The sequence below is a fragment of the Pipistrellus hanaki genome (assembly GCF_964339955.1).
Source record: "Pipistrellus hanaki genome assembly, chromosome: 12".
NCBI classification, from domain to species: domain Eukaryota; kingdom Metazoa; phylum Chordata; class Mammalia; order Chiroptera; family Vespertilionidae; genus Pipistrellus; species Pipistrellus hanaki.
In genome coordinates this window covers 15,049,057-15,065,717 of record NC_140514.1, presented here as the reverse complement: position 1 = coordinate 15,065,717, position 16,661 = coordinate 15,049,057, and the positions used below count along the sequence as shown (strand labels likewise).

Below are 16,661 nucleotides of genomic sequence, written 5' to 3'. Positions count from 1 at the left end.
GTCCGCCATCAGTTCCAGCTCCACCTGGCAGGCGCCTGTGAAGAGGAAATGCTGGCATTGGGCATGGGTTAGGTGGGCCGGCAGTGAGACGTCCCGTCCCTCCCCTCTCCTTGTTTTCAGGAGATGGAGACGGAGTCATCTCTTTTGTTGGCTGCTGTTCAGCAGGTGCTCCACAGCCCCGCCAGGGCTCCAAGGAAAGGCTCCTTCCCTCTTTTTATTTAAGTAAATGAAAGCGTCTCCATTTTTTCAGACTCAACTCTCAGAGGAAGCCTTTGAACCCTGAACAATCAGTTGCTCCATCTCCCCAGCTGCTCACTCAAGGAGAGCTGCAGGCAGATGGACGCGGTACAGGGCGTTCTGCTCTTCGCTCGCAGCCGTTGGAGACGGTGCCGTGTTGCCTGGGGCCCCGGTGAATAGCGGGGAGGAAGGGGGCCGTCCTGATTGCCGGTGCAGGTGGCCCTGTCAGTGGTGCAGGTGGCCCTGTCAGTCAGTCATTTGCTCTCCTCGCTGACGATGATGCTGGCCTGCTCCCAGGGTGGGGGTCGGAGGGTCTCTCACTAAGGTGGGGGGCACAGGCAGGGGAGGCAGGTGGAGACGGATGTGATGAGCTCAGTTTTCGATGGAATGAGTTTGAGGGGCCTGTGAGACATCTGGGGAGAGAGGCCCCGTCGGCCGTCAGACGTACAGGTTAATGGTGGAGACGGTCACTGGCAGGTGAACCGCCTGCCCTGGCACAGACTCTATCTGGGTCTCCGCCACGGCGGCTGCCCCCTTGGCCCGGGCTGCTGTCGATGGTTAGAGAAATAGTTTTACAGTCACACCGCACGGAGAGACTGAGTCTCGCTGCGATGCTTTTTGAGACAACTGCCCTTCATCGTTCAGTGAACAGCCTTCCCCGTGTTTCACACAAAAAGCTCGTTTATATTTCAGCGCGTTTTCACAGATCTATACGAACGCACATAATGGCAAAAGTCAGTACGAATGCCAGGAGTCCGTTCCGTGAGCGACGTGCTTCACTTCTGTGTCCCGGGGGGCCACCACGTCACACGTCCACGCCCACGCCCACCTCCTCCGGGGCGGCACGGCCTTCTGCCCCGGGGCCATCCCCACGTTTACCTAAACAGTCCTCCTCTGGACAGGCCTCCAGCTTGTTCACAATGTCACAACCCACACACACGAATCCATTTTTTTAAAATATATTTTATTGATTTTTTACAGAGAGGAAGGGAGAAGGATAGAGAGGCAGAAACATCGATGAGAATCATCGATCAGCTGCCTCTTGCACACCCCCCACTGGGGATGTGCCCGCAACCAAGGTACATGCCCTTGACCGGAATCGAACCCGGGACCTTTCAGTCCGCAGACGGATGCTCTACCACTGAGCCAAACCGGTTTCGGCCACGTAACCCATCTTTGCGCAGTGGCCCGATGGTCTCCTGGGGATGCACGTTTCCTGTGGTCACTGGATTCTCAGCTGCTCTTAGGGGGGGTTGCTGGTGTCGGCTCCTGCGCACAGTGTGAGGAGTGCATGCTTTCCTCACGGGGTCCCTCTTCCCCGTGCCGCTCTGAGGCGGAAAATGGCATCTCCTTGTTTTCATTCTGTAACCATTCATAAAGAGGAGCCTCTTTTCACTTGCTTATTAGCTGTTTGGGCCCTCCCCACCCGGACTCTGTGGGTTGCCTATTTGCATCCTATGCCTATACTTTCTATTGGAATATGTATTGGTCTTTCTCTTAAGATATATGTGTGCTCTTGCATATTACAGATATTAATCCCCGGTTATACGTTGCAAACTCGTCATACCCATTGTTACTTTTCTTTATTAAAAGCAGTTTGCAGTCTCCTTTGTTATATCAGTTTTTCATGGTTATATCGTCATATCTAAGTCAATCGCATCTTCTGTGATGTCCAGCTTTGGATTATGCTAAGAAAGGCTTATCCCACCCAGCATTTATGAACATACCTTTCTCTGTTGTTTTTAGTACTTTATACCCCCCCCTCCCCCAAAGGCAAACCTGATGAGGTCATTTCTTTGCTTACCACACCAGCAAGCCCTCCATCCACACTCAGCAACTAGCCCACCCTCCCAGCATGTCCCGCCGGGCCTTCCGCCCTCACACATCCAATGCACCAACGCTGACTGCGCCAGCCGATCACACTGCCGGCTTCTGTCCGGAAGGCCCTCGCCTGGTGTCTCCCCATCCCTGGTGAACTCCTCATCAACCTTCACCTCAAAGGCACTCCCTCTGAGAAGCAGTCCTCCATCACAGTCAGTGATCAATGCTTCCCCATCATGCTGGTACCCACACGGCCCTTCCCTCACGCACATTGAAATTTTTGTGAGTTCCTGGGGATTGGTGCAGCTTCTGGCACGTAGTATAGTACCGGGTAGTGGGTGCCAAGCCTGCCTCTGTGATCCTATTTGCATCTTAGCAAGCTCACTGTGCCAGAGTGTAGAGGCTTGGAGACCAGTGAGAAGTACCCAGGTAATAGAGGAGAAGGGTCTGAACAGAGGCTTCGGAAGGAAACAGATTTAGCAGGTAGAATGGACAGTGCTGGAGTATTTTGTTTGCAATGTCTGATAAATGTTCAACACACGTATACGTCAAATGTTAGCCCACTGGCATGTGCAGATCCTCTGATCTGATGTTGTTTGGTGTTTAGGGTTACTCCTGCTTCTGTTCCTGTCCATAAAGCTGTATGACCGGGGGTAGTCCTCCCCTCCACCCATCAGGGTTAAGAGCACACACCTCCACGGGCACTGGTGCGGTGGTTCCCATTGAATGCCATGTGCTAAGGGCCTTCACGGCCCCTGACGCTCAGTAAGTGTTCTCTGGTCACCTCCTTACCTGGGGGGAGTGGGTCAGTTACCATCTTCTGACTGATCTAAAGGATTCCTGGAGAGAGAAGCTGAAATCCATTTCATTACTGGGTTTCCGCAGACCACGGGCGTCCCTGACTGCTGGTCTCCATCTGTCCGCACCAGTCTGTGCTCTGTCCCGTTTGCTGCCATTCTTACGTCGTCCCCATCCCGTCTCTTTCCTTCCCTCCAGAGACGCTCCAGCGTTCAGGCCTTTCCCAGCTCTGCCCCTGTCTTTCTAGTCTACGGCTCCTTCTGCTTGACCCAGGACAGCCGCACACCTGGGTGACCGCAGTCTCGGCTCCCCGGCCTGCCGTCAGCCTGGGCCAGGAAAAGCAGGAAGACCAGCCCCCAAAGCACGTCTCATCCCCCGCCTTACTCAGCATCTCCCACTCTGGATTCTGCCGGCTGTCCTGGGCCCTCAGCCTCGCTCAGAAACCTGCGCCTCTTGCTCTGCCTTCCTTGGCTCTCCAAGCTGCTTCTTTATCTGTCTAACCTCTCGGCCCCAAGGCCATTTTATATATATATATAAAATTGTCTGCTTGCCATCCCCAACCATACTTGCTTGTGTCTGCCTCCTGTTCTCCTTTCCTCCCGGAGAATGCCTGCTTTGTTCTTCTGCCCCAGGCTTTGCATCAAATACCCTCCCAACTAGCACATAACTCTTTTTTTAAAATATATATTTTATTGCCCAAACCAGTTTGGCTCAGCGGTAGAGCGTCGGTCTGCGGACTGAAAGGTCCCAGGTTCGATTCCGGTCAAGGGCATGTATGTTGGTTGTGGGCACATTCCCGGTATGGGGTGTGCAAGAGGCAGCTGGTCAATGTTTCTCTCTCATTGACGTTTCTAGCTCGCTATCTCTCTCCCTACCTCTCTGTAAAAATTCAATAAAATATATTTAAAAATATATATATATTATTAATTTTTTACAGAGAGAAAGAGAGAGGGATAGAGAGTTAGAAACATTGATGACAGAGAAACATCGATCAGCTGCCTCCTGCACACCCCCTACTGGGAATGTACCCGCAACCAAGGTACATGCCCCGGACCAAAATCGAACCTGGGACCCTTGAGTCCGCAGGCCGATGCTCTATCCACTGAGCCACACGGGTTAGGGCACCCAGAACTCGAGAAGCCTTCCTTCTCACTACAATAGCCCGTTGCCGTGGCTGAGCACAGAGTGCTTTCACGCCGCTGTCTCATCCGATCAACCCTCCTCCTCCAACCGGCGGGTAGGGCGTCCTTGGGAGGAAGGAACGAGGCCTAGGCTCTGCTCTCGGGGATTCCCGTCCCCCCGTGGTGTGAGTCCCACCCACAGCCTCCTCAGCCACAGCACGGGGACAGCAACGGCTAATCACTTCTGAGATGGCTGTAAGATGTACACTGAGTGGCCAGATTATTATGATCTCTGAGCTCATAATAATCTGGCCACACAGTGTGTGTGTGTGTGTGTGTGTGTGTGTGTGTGTGTGTGTGTGTATTAGAGGCCTGGTGCATGAATTCGTGCATGGGTGGGGTCCGGCCAGCCGGGGAGAGGACATGGCGGTTAGCCGGCCTGCCTGCTTGTCGAACTCCTGGTTGACAATTTGCATATTAGCTTTTTATTATATAGGATATACACTGAGTGGCCAGATTATTATGGGTTCAGAGACCATAATCATCTGGCCACTCTGTGTACATGACATTGTGTGTGAGCCTGAGACATAGAGCTTAAACAGCAAGGATTGGCTGGTGGTGCCCACTTCGCAGCTGAGAAGACGGGCTTGGGGTGGTTACGGACATGCCCACCGTCACACAGCTAGAGGGGCAAAGCCAAGCTTGGTGCTGGAGGCTCCGGCCCACCCACCACCCACCCCATTTCCTCCTCATGGTCCCATTGCATCTTCTGTGTTCCCACCCACCCCCGGTCACTGCTCTCCAAACAGGCCCCTGCAAGGCAGACGCCATCAGGCAAGGGGCATCGCTGCCCCATTGGAGGGCAGCTGGTCGTTTTCACCCACAGCCCTTCTTCTGTCTCCTTTGAGTGCCACCTTGGCCCCTTGGCACCGTGCTGCCTGCATGAGCCAGGCTGTCTCGCCCGAGTGAGTTTGTCTCCGGCAGAGGAATGACCTAGCTGCAGTGGCTCACCCACCTTGCTCCTCTCTCTTCAAAACTGGGTTCCATTTCTCGTGAGTTTCCACAAACACTGATGCGGTTGCTTCTCAGGCTCCACATCACCGAGGAACCTGATTGGGGTGGAAATGCCCATTTGTCTCGGTGATGGAGCTGAGTCAGCCGGCCCATGAGGAGACAGCTGGCAGAAGCAGGCACGGCAGGGGCGTGTCACTGATGGGGCAGAAGCGTCATTGTGTAAAATCCGTGACTGGTAAAAGCATTGCATTTGGGAGAGAGAGCTAGAAACACAATTTAAGCACAAGAGGGGCTGCCTGGTGCCTCTGCAGGAGTCTGTCATCACAGAGAAAAAAGCCTGCACCTTCCTGAAATCTGTTTAAGTCAAAATAAGGAAGAAGACGGGTTTGTCCTACGGCCCGGTCCCTCTAGGAAACCTTCCAGGAGGTTGCAGATGAGGGCAAGATTTCCTAAGCAGAAGAGGGGCAAATTCTCACCTTCATTCAATTTTTTTTTCCAAACAACATAAATGTACGTGGTTTTAAATGGCCGTATTCATTTTTCATTATAAACTCCATATCATCCGATATATTTATTAGAAAGTTTGAAAAATTGGAGGAGGGAATTACCTATAATCCCATAACATAAACCCTGCTGTTGGTTTCCATCTAGTCTGTTTTTTGTGTCCATATTTTTACATGGTTGTCATAATACTTGATATATCGTTTTTGTTTGCTGATATGCGGTTGCTTGTTTGTTTGTTTGTTTGTTTTTAATTTGGCCAGGCTGCTCCTGCCTTTTCTATTCTATGGCACTTTCTAATGACCCCACTACAACCTCTTCTGGGTTACCTCAGCCTCCGCTCTCCCAGGCCGCACTCAGCCTGGGCCGGGTAAAGAAGCAGGAAGACCAGCCCCCAAGTCATGTCTCATCCCCCGGCTCTGGATGATCTGGAGACACATACAGAAAAGTGCAGAAAATACATATGTAGAGTTTAAAGCATAATGTAAAGCAAAAAACCTGTGTAATCTCCCCGTCACAGATAGACTAGAGCCGTGGTCGGCAAACTGCGGTTCTCAAGCCACATGCGGCTCTTTGGCCCCTTGAGTGTGGCTCTTCCACAAAATACCATGGCATGGGCGAGTCTATGTTGAAGAAGTGGCGTTAGAAGAAGTTTAAGTTTGAAAAAGTTGGCTCTCCAAAGAAATGTCAGTCGTTGTCCTGTTGATATGTGGCTCTGTGGACTCATGAGTTTGCCGACCACTGGCCTAGAGTAGATGCAGCTTTTAAACAGCTTCCCCCACAGGCACCACTTTCTAAACTCAGCCCCCCACCCCCATAACCATATCCTGACTTCTCTCTGAATCATTTCCTTGGTTTTGATGGAACCCAGTTTTTCTTCATGGTTCTACCACTCTCTGCCTAAACACTACAATCCCTTTGATTTTGAATGGTATGTGAATGGAATGATACCATATTTACGATTTGGTGTCTTCCTTCTCTCCCTCAATTGTTTGCCAGATGTTGGCGGTGGCTGCAGTTCCTACTCATTTTTAGTTCACAAGGGGAAAAACGTATAGTCTTATTTCCCCACTCAATGTCTTCCCCAAGTCTGGACTTCGTGGGATTGTGATACTTTCATAATTAGGAAAACTCATTCATTCTCTTCCCCTTTTTGTGACTTTCCCCACCCCCATCTGAGGATGTGGGTCTCAGGGTAGGCGAGCCCCTGCCCCCTCCTCCGGCGGTGGGTGCCGGCCCCTCTGCCCTTTGGCTGTGGTTCTAGGAAACAGTCCCTTTGGGCACTCCAAGCCCTTGATCCACAGCTGCCACCCTCACTGGGGAGGCGATGGAATTCCTTCTGGGGCCGGAGACAGCTGGTGGGAGCGTGTAAAGCACAGCAGGCAGAGGAATCTGCCAGGGGTCAGCTGGGGGAGGGTGGGTGATGGTGACTCCACTGGTCACGAAAGGCCTGGTGTTCTGTGGCTCAGGCTCCAGTCAGGAGCCAGGAATTCTGGTCCCTGGTGTGTGCACACCCCCCTCTGCCCTGCTCCGGGGCCTGGGCAGGAGGAGTGAGCTCACACTTACTGCTGTTCGCCAGTGCTCGGCCTCCCTGAGCCTCAAACGCAGAGACTGCTGACCGCAGTGGTGGGGCGGGCACCTAACGGGGCTAGTTTGCTGCCCCGATGCGTGTGTGGGCTGTGTCACCACGGAGAGCAGCCTGTCCCACACTCACACACACTCTCCGCTCCATCTTCCGACAACTGCCCTGGCTCTCCTGGCTAATCCGGTCGGACAAGTGGTCTTGCCACCCTCTCCTGGCTGATCCTTTGGAATCTCGCCTTTGCCCCCAGCCCACTGGTGGTGTTTGCTCGCTAAGCCCAGCCATCCTGGGCCGGGCCAGGCCAGATGAGGCCCCGGGATTAAAACCTCCTACTTAATCTTAGCCTGTTAAGGACTCCCGCACACATCCCTCCCCGCCCCCACGACCCAGTTGCCATTAGGATTGGCTTAAATGCCACAGGCCCTTCATGTCACAGGGCAGTTGTGTAGCTCTGGTCTCCCATGTTCCTTGATATCACAGGGGCGGTTTGTAAAAATCACACATTTTTCTGTGGATTCTACTAAAAAGATGAATGTGTCTTAAACCAATGTCTGTGAACAAGAAGAAGTGCATGCCTTCCACCAGTCCCTGTCAGAGTGATGTTAAGTTTTTTATGCAGGAAGTGTCGTCTTTGCCCCTCGCTGGCCCCCGTGTCTGTGCCGAGCCCCGTGTCCTCCCGCCCAGCTGCCGGGGGACAGACTGTGCAGGCTCCGCTCGTCTCGCACCTCCCCGCAGGCGCAGGGGGGCTGTGGAAGGTGATGACAGAAGCAGGCGACTCCAAAACCCGGCGTCGGGGCTGTCATTTTCTTGGCAGGGCTAACCCCGTGCGCCTTCTAGGAGTGAGAGGTGTGCGCATTCCATGAATGAGAAGCAGCAGCTGCAGGAACCTGACCCCTCGGCAGGATGCCCCCAGTGCCATCCTGCATCAGAGCTGCTCCCCAGCAGTGAAAAGGGCAGGAAGGTGTGTGTGGGGGGGAAGTTCCCCGTTATCCAGCAAGACAGTGATTGGATGGCAGAGAGCAATAGCTGTCACTACTGGCATTTTAAGCATGGAGAGCTCTCTCAGGAGAGACTGCACTCCCAGGTTAGAATGTTACTTCCTCCACCCACACCCTTCGGAAGTCCCCGTTCCCCTAGCTCACACATCACCAGCTTGTCACCGATTTGGGAACATAAGGAACCCAGGCCACAGAACCAGGAAACTGGGGGAAACAAGACGTGTCCAGTTGGATACATCTTGGCATAGCCAATGTGCCCACCCTCCTGCTATGGAAGGCGTCATTGTTTCCCTGAATAAATTGTAAAATTTTTTTAAGACCTTGGTATTTGCAGCATAACATCACCCATCACACCATCCTAGATTGGTTCCCTTTGGTTCAAGGCCACTGTCAGTGAAGTCCAACAGACCGCAGGGTAGCCTGGATGAAGCTCGGTGGCTCTGGGATTCCATATCTCTGATTTATTTTTTTTCTAATAGCATTTAACTGTCTGGCATATTTTCCATTTTTGCCTGGGCGGACAGACGTGTGGCTTGAATTCTTTCATTTGCATAGACAAAACAGCTGGATGATCAAACGTTTCTGGCTAAGCAAATAGGAATGTGCAGTATTGCCAGAAGTCTTTAAAGGTGGTGGCTTTTATTTTAGGGCCCAGTTGTTACTTCCTGATGATTTGATTATAATGTTCATTTCTGTCTAATGTGGCATCTCAGGCAGCTTAAGCTGCTCTAATGATATCATACACGCTGTGGCTTAAACAACGGGAACTCATTTCTCACGGTTCTGAGTGGGCCGTCCAAGATCAAGGCACCCGCCAGTTCAGTTCCTGGTGAGAGCTTGCTTGCTTGCTTGCTGTCATCTGCTCTCTGTCCTCATATGGTGGGGGGGGAGGAGAGGGGGGAGAGCTCTCGTGTCTCTTCTTACAAGGGCACTAATCCCACTTATGAGGGCCCACTCTGGTGACCTAAGTACCTCCCAAAGATCCTATCTTCAAATATCATCACAATGGGATCAGGGCTCCAGCGTATGAAGGTGAGGGGGACATAAACGTTTAGTCCGTAGCATGAAGCCAGCCGGTGGGCCAGATATCGGCTCACTGGCTACATCACATTTTAGAGTAAAATGGGTAACTCAACGCATCATCAAGTAGTAAAACTGATTCTGGGGACCCAGGATGAATCAAATAAATTTGAATCCCTGGGGGTGGGGCTTGAGCAGAGGTATTTTTCAAAAGCTCCTTAGATGAGCTTATTAGTGTAGTGGACTTTTTGAGGCAAATACAGGAGGGTGAACTGAAGCAGAATCCATCTGAAGAATGATGTGAATGAAGCAGCTGTGAGGCTTGGAGAATCTGGCTCTCTGAGGCCCGGCCCAGGACTCTCTGATATCTTCATGTGGCTCAGTGGGGACATTCTTCGTACAAGACATCTGTGTTTGACTCAGCTACTTCTAGCCATAAATTCCTTACTTAGCAGTTTTAGCCTTCTCATCTGTAAAATGCCCGCCCTCGGGTTTTCTGTGGAATAAAATGAGATAGTAGATATGAAGAGGCTTCAGAGCCTACACGCATTTCAGGAAGGTAAACACTGAGGGCCCCGACTTCACCCTGACTGCCCCTGCATTGTGACCCCCAGTAAGTCCCACTAAGAGGTCAGCGACTCCCCACCCACCCCCATCAGTAGGACCATAGAATCTATTGGCTATAGGACCGATGTCCTCAGGCTGTCCTCACTCGACTCTGCCCGTGGACTTGGAGCTCGAATGGGAAGGGACGGGAGCCTGGTGACCGTGAAAAGGGACTTTGACCTTGACCAATGTCCCCTCGCGTCTTCCACAGGAACATGCTTGCCAATTCAGCCAGCGTGCGGATTCTCATCAAGGGGGGCAAGGTGGTGAACGATGACTGCACCCACGAGGCTGACGTCTACATTGAGAACGGCGTCATCCAGCAGGTGGGCCGCGAGCTCATGATCCCCGGCGGGGCCAAGGTGATCGATGCCACGGGGAAGCTGGTGATCCCGGGAGGCATCGACACCAGCACCCACTTCCACCAGACCTTCATGAACGCCACGTGCGTGGATGACTTCTACCACGGGACCAAGGTAATGTCCTCTGGGCCGAGAGTGCCCTCTGCCTTGGCCTCTTCTATTTCCGGGGCCACTCCTGACCAGACGCGGGTGAGCAAGGTGCTCCCGCTGGATTGTTACAGGAGGGGGGTGCTCTCAAGGGAGCCACGGTGGCAGCTAAAATAAAGTGTATTGGATTTTAGTATATTTACGTCAATCCATGGACGTCAATGGATTTTAGTATATTTACCATACATTGATTTTGACTATTTTTTTAAATTTCTTTATTGATTAAGGTATCACATATTTGTCCTCAACCGCCCATTCCAGTCCCACACACTCCCACTCATGCCCCCACCCCCCTTTGGTCCTTGACCTCCCTTTTATCCCCACCCTCCCTTTGAGGTCCAACATTCTGACTCATGGCTCCTTATCTCTGGGTCTGTTCTTGTTCATCAGTCTATGTTGTTCACCATTTCCCCTAAATGAGTGAGATCATGTCCTACTGGAAATAGAAGAATCAAAGATGAGACAAGCAATAATCATTATGCTAAAAGGCATATGAATCAGTCTGTAGTGAGCTTCTTTCTGGGCCACCAGTTCTTTTGAGACCCAATTTCAATGTCAAACAGTTCCTTATGTGTACATGTCAGCCACGATATTTCAGTTCTGGATGGTGGGCAAATGGCGGTAATGCAGGTCCAACCCTCTCTGGTTTGGTCCTGGGCAACCTGCAGTGATATACAGCTGCTGACTGCTAGTATGGTTTTGACTGTTTATGAAAAGGAAGTCAGGTGGTATGTGCCCTGGTGTTGGCTTCTTTTGCTCAACGTTATTTCTGTGAAATTCACCCAGGTTGTTGTGAATCATTTCCTTTCATTGCTTTCAGTGTCCCATGGATGACAGACCACATACCGCACTTACCCACGCCGCTGTCAGCGGGCACGTGGGGAGTAGCGGCTAGTTTGAGGCGATCACCAGCACTGTTGCCCTGAGCATGCTCAGCCCTGTCTTCTGGCAGACATGTCCGCACACATGTCTGTCGGGCTTATTCCTAGGAGTGGGATTGCCGGGTCATAGGGTAACAATGCGTGTTCAGCTTTTGCCAAATCGTTTCCCAAACCGGCTGTAACAGGGTGACTCCCAGCCCTCAGTGTTTGCCATCCACATACGCGGATACCCAGCCCGGTCCATGGTGGGGTCCTTTCTGCAGTGTGCTCAGGCCTTGCACCAAAAAGCGACAGCGCTCTGGTTATTTCCCCACCTGGGAGACCTTCGGTCCGGGGCCGGGGGCCACACGGTCGTGATTCTGTTTCCCAGCCTCTCGGAAGGCAGGCTGGCCTCCTTTGTCTTGTTCTCACACTGCCGTCTGCCAGGCCTCATTAGCCGGAGTGACAGCTTTTCCCCGGAGAGCCGTTAGCTCTTTAGAGCCGGGAGGACCTCTGCACGGCCGCTCTGTGCGAGGTGGTGGGGAGCTCTTGATCTTTTCCAGGCCTCTCCTCCACGGGAGCCGCTGCCTCTGGAAACCACACAAAAGCCCCTGCGTGATTCAGGGCCCCAGCTCCCCCATTCCTGCGGGCCCGGGCTACCTCAGGCACCCGCTCTAGGCCAGGCCCTCGTTGTGGGGGATTTAAGGTAAGGTGACCAGACATCCCACTTTTGGTGGTACAGTCCTGATTTTTAACAACTTGTCCCGTGTCCCGTGGCATTTTAAAAAATCGGGACTTTTTAAAACGCCACGGGACACGGGACAAATTGTTAAAAATCAGGACGTCTGGTCACCTTAATTTAAGGGTCCATAGACCCTGAGCCACTCTGGCTGGTGGTGTCACCTAACGGGCCCTTTGGTTATTTATATCCAGCCCCTAAACAAGATTGCACCTTCTTGTTTTTGTCCTCCAGCTCATACTGAGAAAGGCAGTCCTCCCTGGACCCCTTCTGTAGACCCTTTCCAGAGTCCTGCCTGTGGCCTCCCATCCTCCCAAGAACTGGCCCCCTGTCCCGTACCCCTCCCTCCCAGGACCTCCCCTCCCTCCCAGGACTTCCCCTCCCTCCCAGGACTTCGCCTACCATTGGATATTTGGCTTCCTCTTTCCTCTCGTTCCCGACCATCTCCCGGGGAGAGCGAGTGCTCTCCTGTTGCAGGGCTGCTCCGGGGACGTGTGGATTGAATTATTCACACGGCCTGTGGCTCTTGCACAGTCTGCACCCCGATCCATTGCCACTCACCTGCTTCGTGCCTTCTGAGAAAGGCAGCAGTGGGTTCGCGTTAAGCGTCTGGGCTTATAACGGAATAATCATCCCAAGGAAATGCTCCGCCCCGAGTGATTCGCCCAGAGAAAAAGAGAGATCAAGTCGCACCTTTTTGTTCTTGTCCGACAGATCCGTGGGGCCCTGAACTCCAAGCCCCTGTGCTCGGGCGGGCTTGTCAGTGTGGCGGCAGCTTCCAGGGCTGGGAAAACAAGAGTGTTGAAAGGCTGGCTTTTCTGAAAGCATCTGGGACTCCATTGTGCTGGGCCTAAAGGGATGTCTCGGGCACGTCTTTAACCAACGCCTCGCCCGCCGCTGCCCCTGCCAGGGGCTGTGACAAGCGCTGCCTGGCTCCCCGCTCACAGCTGGTCACTTGATCCTCCTCCCCACACCCCACGCCCTCCCCAAGGCCAGCACCTGGGTTTCCAGATGCCAGGAGGACCTGCTTCTTTATATTGCAGACTCCACTGAGGACAGAGGCTCTCCTGCGGGGAGGCGAGGGGATGCGGGGAGGAGAGAGACCAGTAACAGCAACTGCGTTAAGAAAGGTCTGGGATTCCAGGTGGCCGAGGGGTCTTTTCTTCTTCCTCTGCCTGGCTTGTAAGTTATACTGATTCTTTAGTGTATACTGAATCAACATACTGATTCTTTAGTGTATACCTAATATCACACAATAAAAATGTCAGTGCACTCCACCAATGGCTCTCCCTGGCCAGGTGGGAATATCAGAATAGGCTTTTTAAACTGCTGGCACAACCCCTTCACTAAGTAGTTTTTGGCTTTTTTTGTTTTGTGTGTGTGTTTTTTTAATATTTTATTGATTTTTTTACAGAGAGGAAGGGAGAGAGACAGAGAGTTAGAAACATCCATCAGCTGCCTCCTGCACACCCCCTACTGAGGTACATGCCCTTGATCGGAATCGAACCTGGGACCTTTCAGTCCACAGGCGGACGCTCTATCCAATGAGCCAAACCTGTTTCGGCCCCTTCACTAAGATGTTGTGGGGAAGGGGGGAAGAGGACACGGACCATAGAATAGAAAGCTTTCTAGATACATTTTCTGTTCCTGCTCCTCCAAACATATATCAATAACCACTGTGTAGGCTAGGGGTAGGGAACCTTTTCCCGCCAAGGGCCATTTGGATATTTATAACATCATTCATGGGCCATACAACATTAGCCTGCTATATTTGGCCAACATTTAATTAACTCGCCCCTAATGCCTGGGCAGGGCCAGACCAAATGATTTCACCAAAGATTTCACAGGCCTTATATGGCCTGAGGGCCGGACATTCCCCACCCTGGGTCTAGGCCAGTGGTGTTCAACCCTTGGCAGCAAATTACCAGTTAGAACTATTTGGGGGGTTTTCATTTAAATAATACTGGTGTCCGGGCCCCGCCCAGACCAAGGAAAGCAATGTCAGTGGGTCTGCCTCTCCCCGTTGTGTTTTGATGATTCTAACACTGGCAGGCAGGTGAGGAAGGGACTTTCTCGGCTGTTTTGAATGGCACGTTGTCCTGACTGTTGCTTCTGTCATCTGCCTGACCCTCACTTTACGTGCCAGGGTTGACAACTGAATCCCTTTTGGAAGCTGGGGCCTGCCGTGCCCTTGCCAGTCTTCTTCACTTCCTTCTTTCCTGCTTACGTTCCAGGGCCCCATCGCTGGGCTCCCAAAACCCACCCTGTACAGTGCTCGCTACGTTTCCCTGGCCCTGTGTTCTGCCCTCCTGTCCATGCCCCACAGAAACCATCAGGGAGAGGGGAGTTGGCCGTGGTAGAGGTGTCATTCAACAGAAGTCCGGCTGGGTCCCTCCCCCTTCTTTGACGGCCCAGAGATTCCCTCCTGTCCGCGCCAGAGCCATCTGGCCCCAGCGACAGCCTCCCACTAACTCAGAAGCAGTAGCAGCAGGACATCTATTCTTGTAGTCAACCTCCAATGGGAGCCAAATGCCAGCCAGGAGGGTGCTTAGCCAGCGTGGGATCTGCCCAGGGAATGTTCGATGGCGGAAGTAAGCTAGGGTGGCCTGCCCCATCCCAGCCCCCGGGGACGGTCCTGACACTCCTCCTCCCCCTGCAGACGAGTCCTGAGTATGATAGGCTGGGAGAGTGGTCGGCAAACTCATTAGTCCACAGAGCCAAATAGAAACAGTGCAACGATTGAAATTTCTTTAGAGAGCCAAACTTTTTAAACTTAAACTTCTTCTAATGCCACTTCTTCAACATAGACTCGCCCAGGCCGTGTTTTTTTGTTTGTTTGTTTGTTTGTTTGTTTATGGGTTTTTTAAATATATTTTATTGATTTTTTACAGAGAGGAAGGGAGAGGGAGAGGGAAGAGAGTTAGAAACATCGATGAGAGAGAATCATCGATCCGCTGCCTCTTGCACACCCCCTACTGGGGATGTGCCCGCAACCAAGGTACATGCCCTTGACCAGAATCGAACCTGAGACCTTCCAGTCCGCAGACCGACGCTCTATCCACTGAGCCAAACCGGTTTCGGCCAGGCTGTGGTATTTTGTGGAAGAGCCACATTCAAGGGGCCAAAGAGCCGCCGTTTGCTGACCACTGGGCTAGGACATAAATGAATTCCGTTTGGTGCCCCACCTGCCAACCTCCTTACCAAGGCCCCATTCATCCTTTGGGCAGACTGCGTGTGGTTTGCCTTTGAAATTGGCTCTCTTGGAATTAAGCCTTTAAGTGCTTCTCACTTCCTTCTTGTAGCTTGACTCCAGTGTCCTGTGCGTTTCTGTTTAATTCTGGCTTAAAACGTCTTAAGTCTTTTATAAAGCTCTTTAATAGCATTTCTTGCCCGGCTGGTGTGGCTCAGTGGTTGAGCCTCAACCCATGAACCAGGAGGTCACTGTTCAATTCCCGGTCAGGGCACATGCCTGGATTGTGGGCTGGATCCCCAGAAGGGGGAGTGCAAGAGGCAGGGGATCAATAATTCTCTCTCATCATTGATGTTTCCATCTCTCCCTCCTTCTTCCTTCCTTTCTGAAATCAATAAAAATATCTTTTTTTAAAACAAATAAATGGTTGCCCTGAGGATGAATGAAGTGATGCATGAAAAACACTCCGCACAGCGCCTGGCACAGAGCACTCATATGCTTGTGATGAATGTCAGTCCTGACTACCTGCTTCCACCCCAGGCCTAGCCTCTCTGCCTTCCAGTCTCTTAGGTTATCTGATCCACCCTCTTAGACTTTACAGCTGAATTATTCACTGTCTGTTAGTGCCCGTGAGCCCTGTGGCCCCGGGCCAGCTGCTGCCACACTGTGCCCACTCGCCCGGCTGACCTGGCTGTGCCCGTTGGGATCAGGTCCTCTGAGTCACCCACAGTCGCACTAGAACCCCGTGAGTGCTCCCAGCCACCTGAAGGACATCCCTTCTCCTCCCTCCTCAGAAGGCAGGCAGCTCCTACCGGACAGGGGGTGTATTAATTTTCTACTATTTTCTAACAAATGACCACACATTTAGCAGTTTAAAACCACATCCACTTACGAGCTCACCGTTGCGGGTCTGAAGTCTGGTCCTGGTGGGACTGGGCTCTCTGCTCGGGGCCTCACAAGGATACTTTAAGGGGTCCGATGGGCTGTGTTCCCACCTGGAGTTCAGGGTCCTCTGCTAAGTTCACAAAGTTGCAGCAGAATTCAGTTTATTGCAGTTCGTGTGTCTGTCCCTCAGTTTCCTTCTCTGAAAAAAATGGAGATTATATTAGTATTTTGTGAATAAAGGGACTATTTATAAAGAAGTTAAAATAGTCTTGGGCGCTTACTAAGCACAATATGAGTGTAACATAAATAAATAGATAGTGCTGATCGAGAACCAACTCCTGGAAAATCCGTTTGTACAGTTTCCTCATGAGTATGTATTAAACTGTTAAAGCATCAAATAGAAACCAAAAAAAGTTGGATTCTGTTTCTCTTTTTAAAAAAATATGTTTTATTGATTCTTTTCGAGAAAGAGCAAAGAAGATGAAAAGAGAGAGAGAGAGAGAGAGAGAGAGAGAGAGAGAGAGAGAAACGTTGATCAGCTGCCAGCTGCCTCCCCCAGTGGGGATCAAGCCTGCAACCCAGGCTTGTGCCCTGACCAGGAATGGAACAAGCGGCCTCTGGGTGCCTGGGCGACACCCAGGAATCCATTTCAATGCTTAGGGCTGACTGTGTGTTTTAGTTTTGACATGGCACCTAATCATGATGATGATGAATTCCAGTGAAGTGTCTCTCATCCTCCTGACAGCAGAAACGGCCCGTGGCCCGTCGTAAACGCGGCAG

General features: G+C 51.9%; 1 protein-coding gene across 1 annotated transcript in view; it reads left to right on the top strand.

Moving 5' to 3' along the window:
• DPYSL5 (dihydropyrimidinase like 5) overlaps positions 1-16,661 on the top strand; it is a 56,149-nt gene that overhangs the window by 11,435 nt on the left and 28,053 nt on the right. The window contains exon 2 of the mRNA XM_084900843.1: positions 9,910-10,174. Within this exon, the coding sequence (XP_084756969.1) occupies positions 9,914-10,174 (261 nt within the window). The 5' untranslated portion in view covers positions 9,910-9,913. The remainder of the gene's footprint in view (positions 1-9,909; positions 10,175-16,661) is intronic.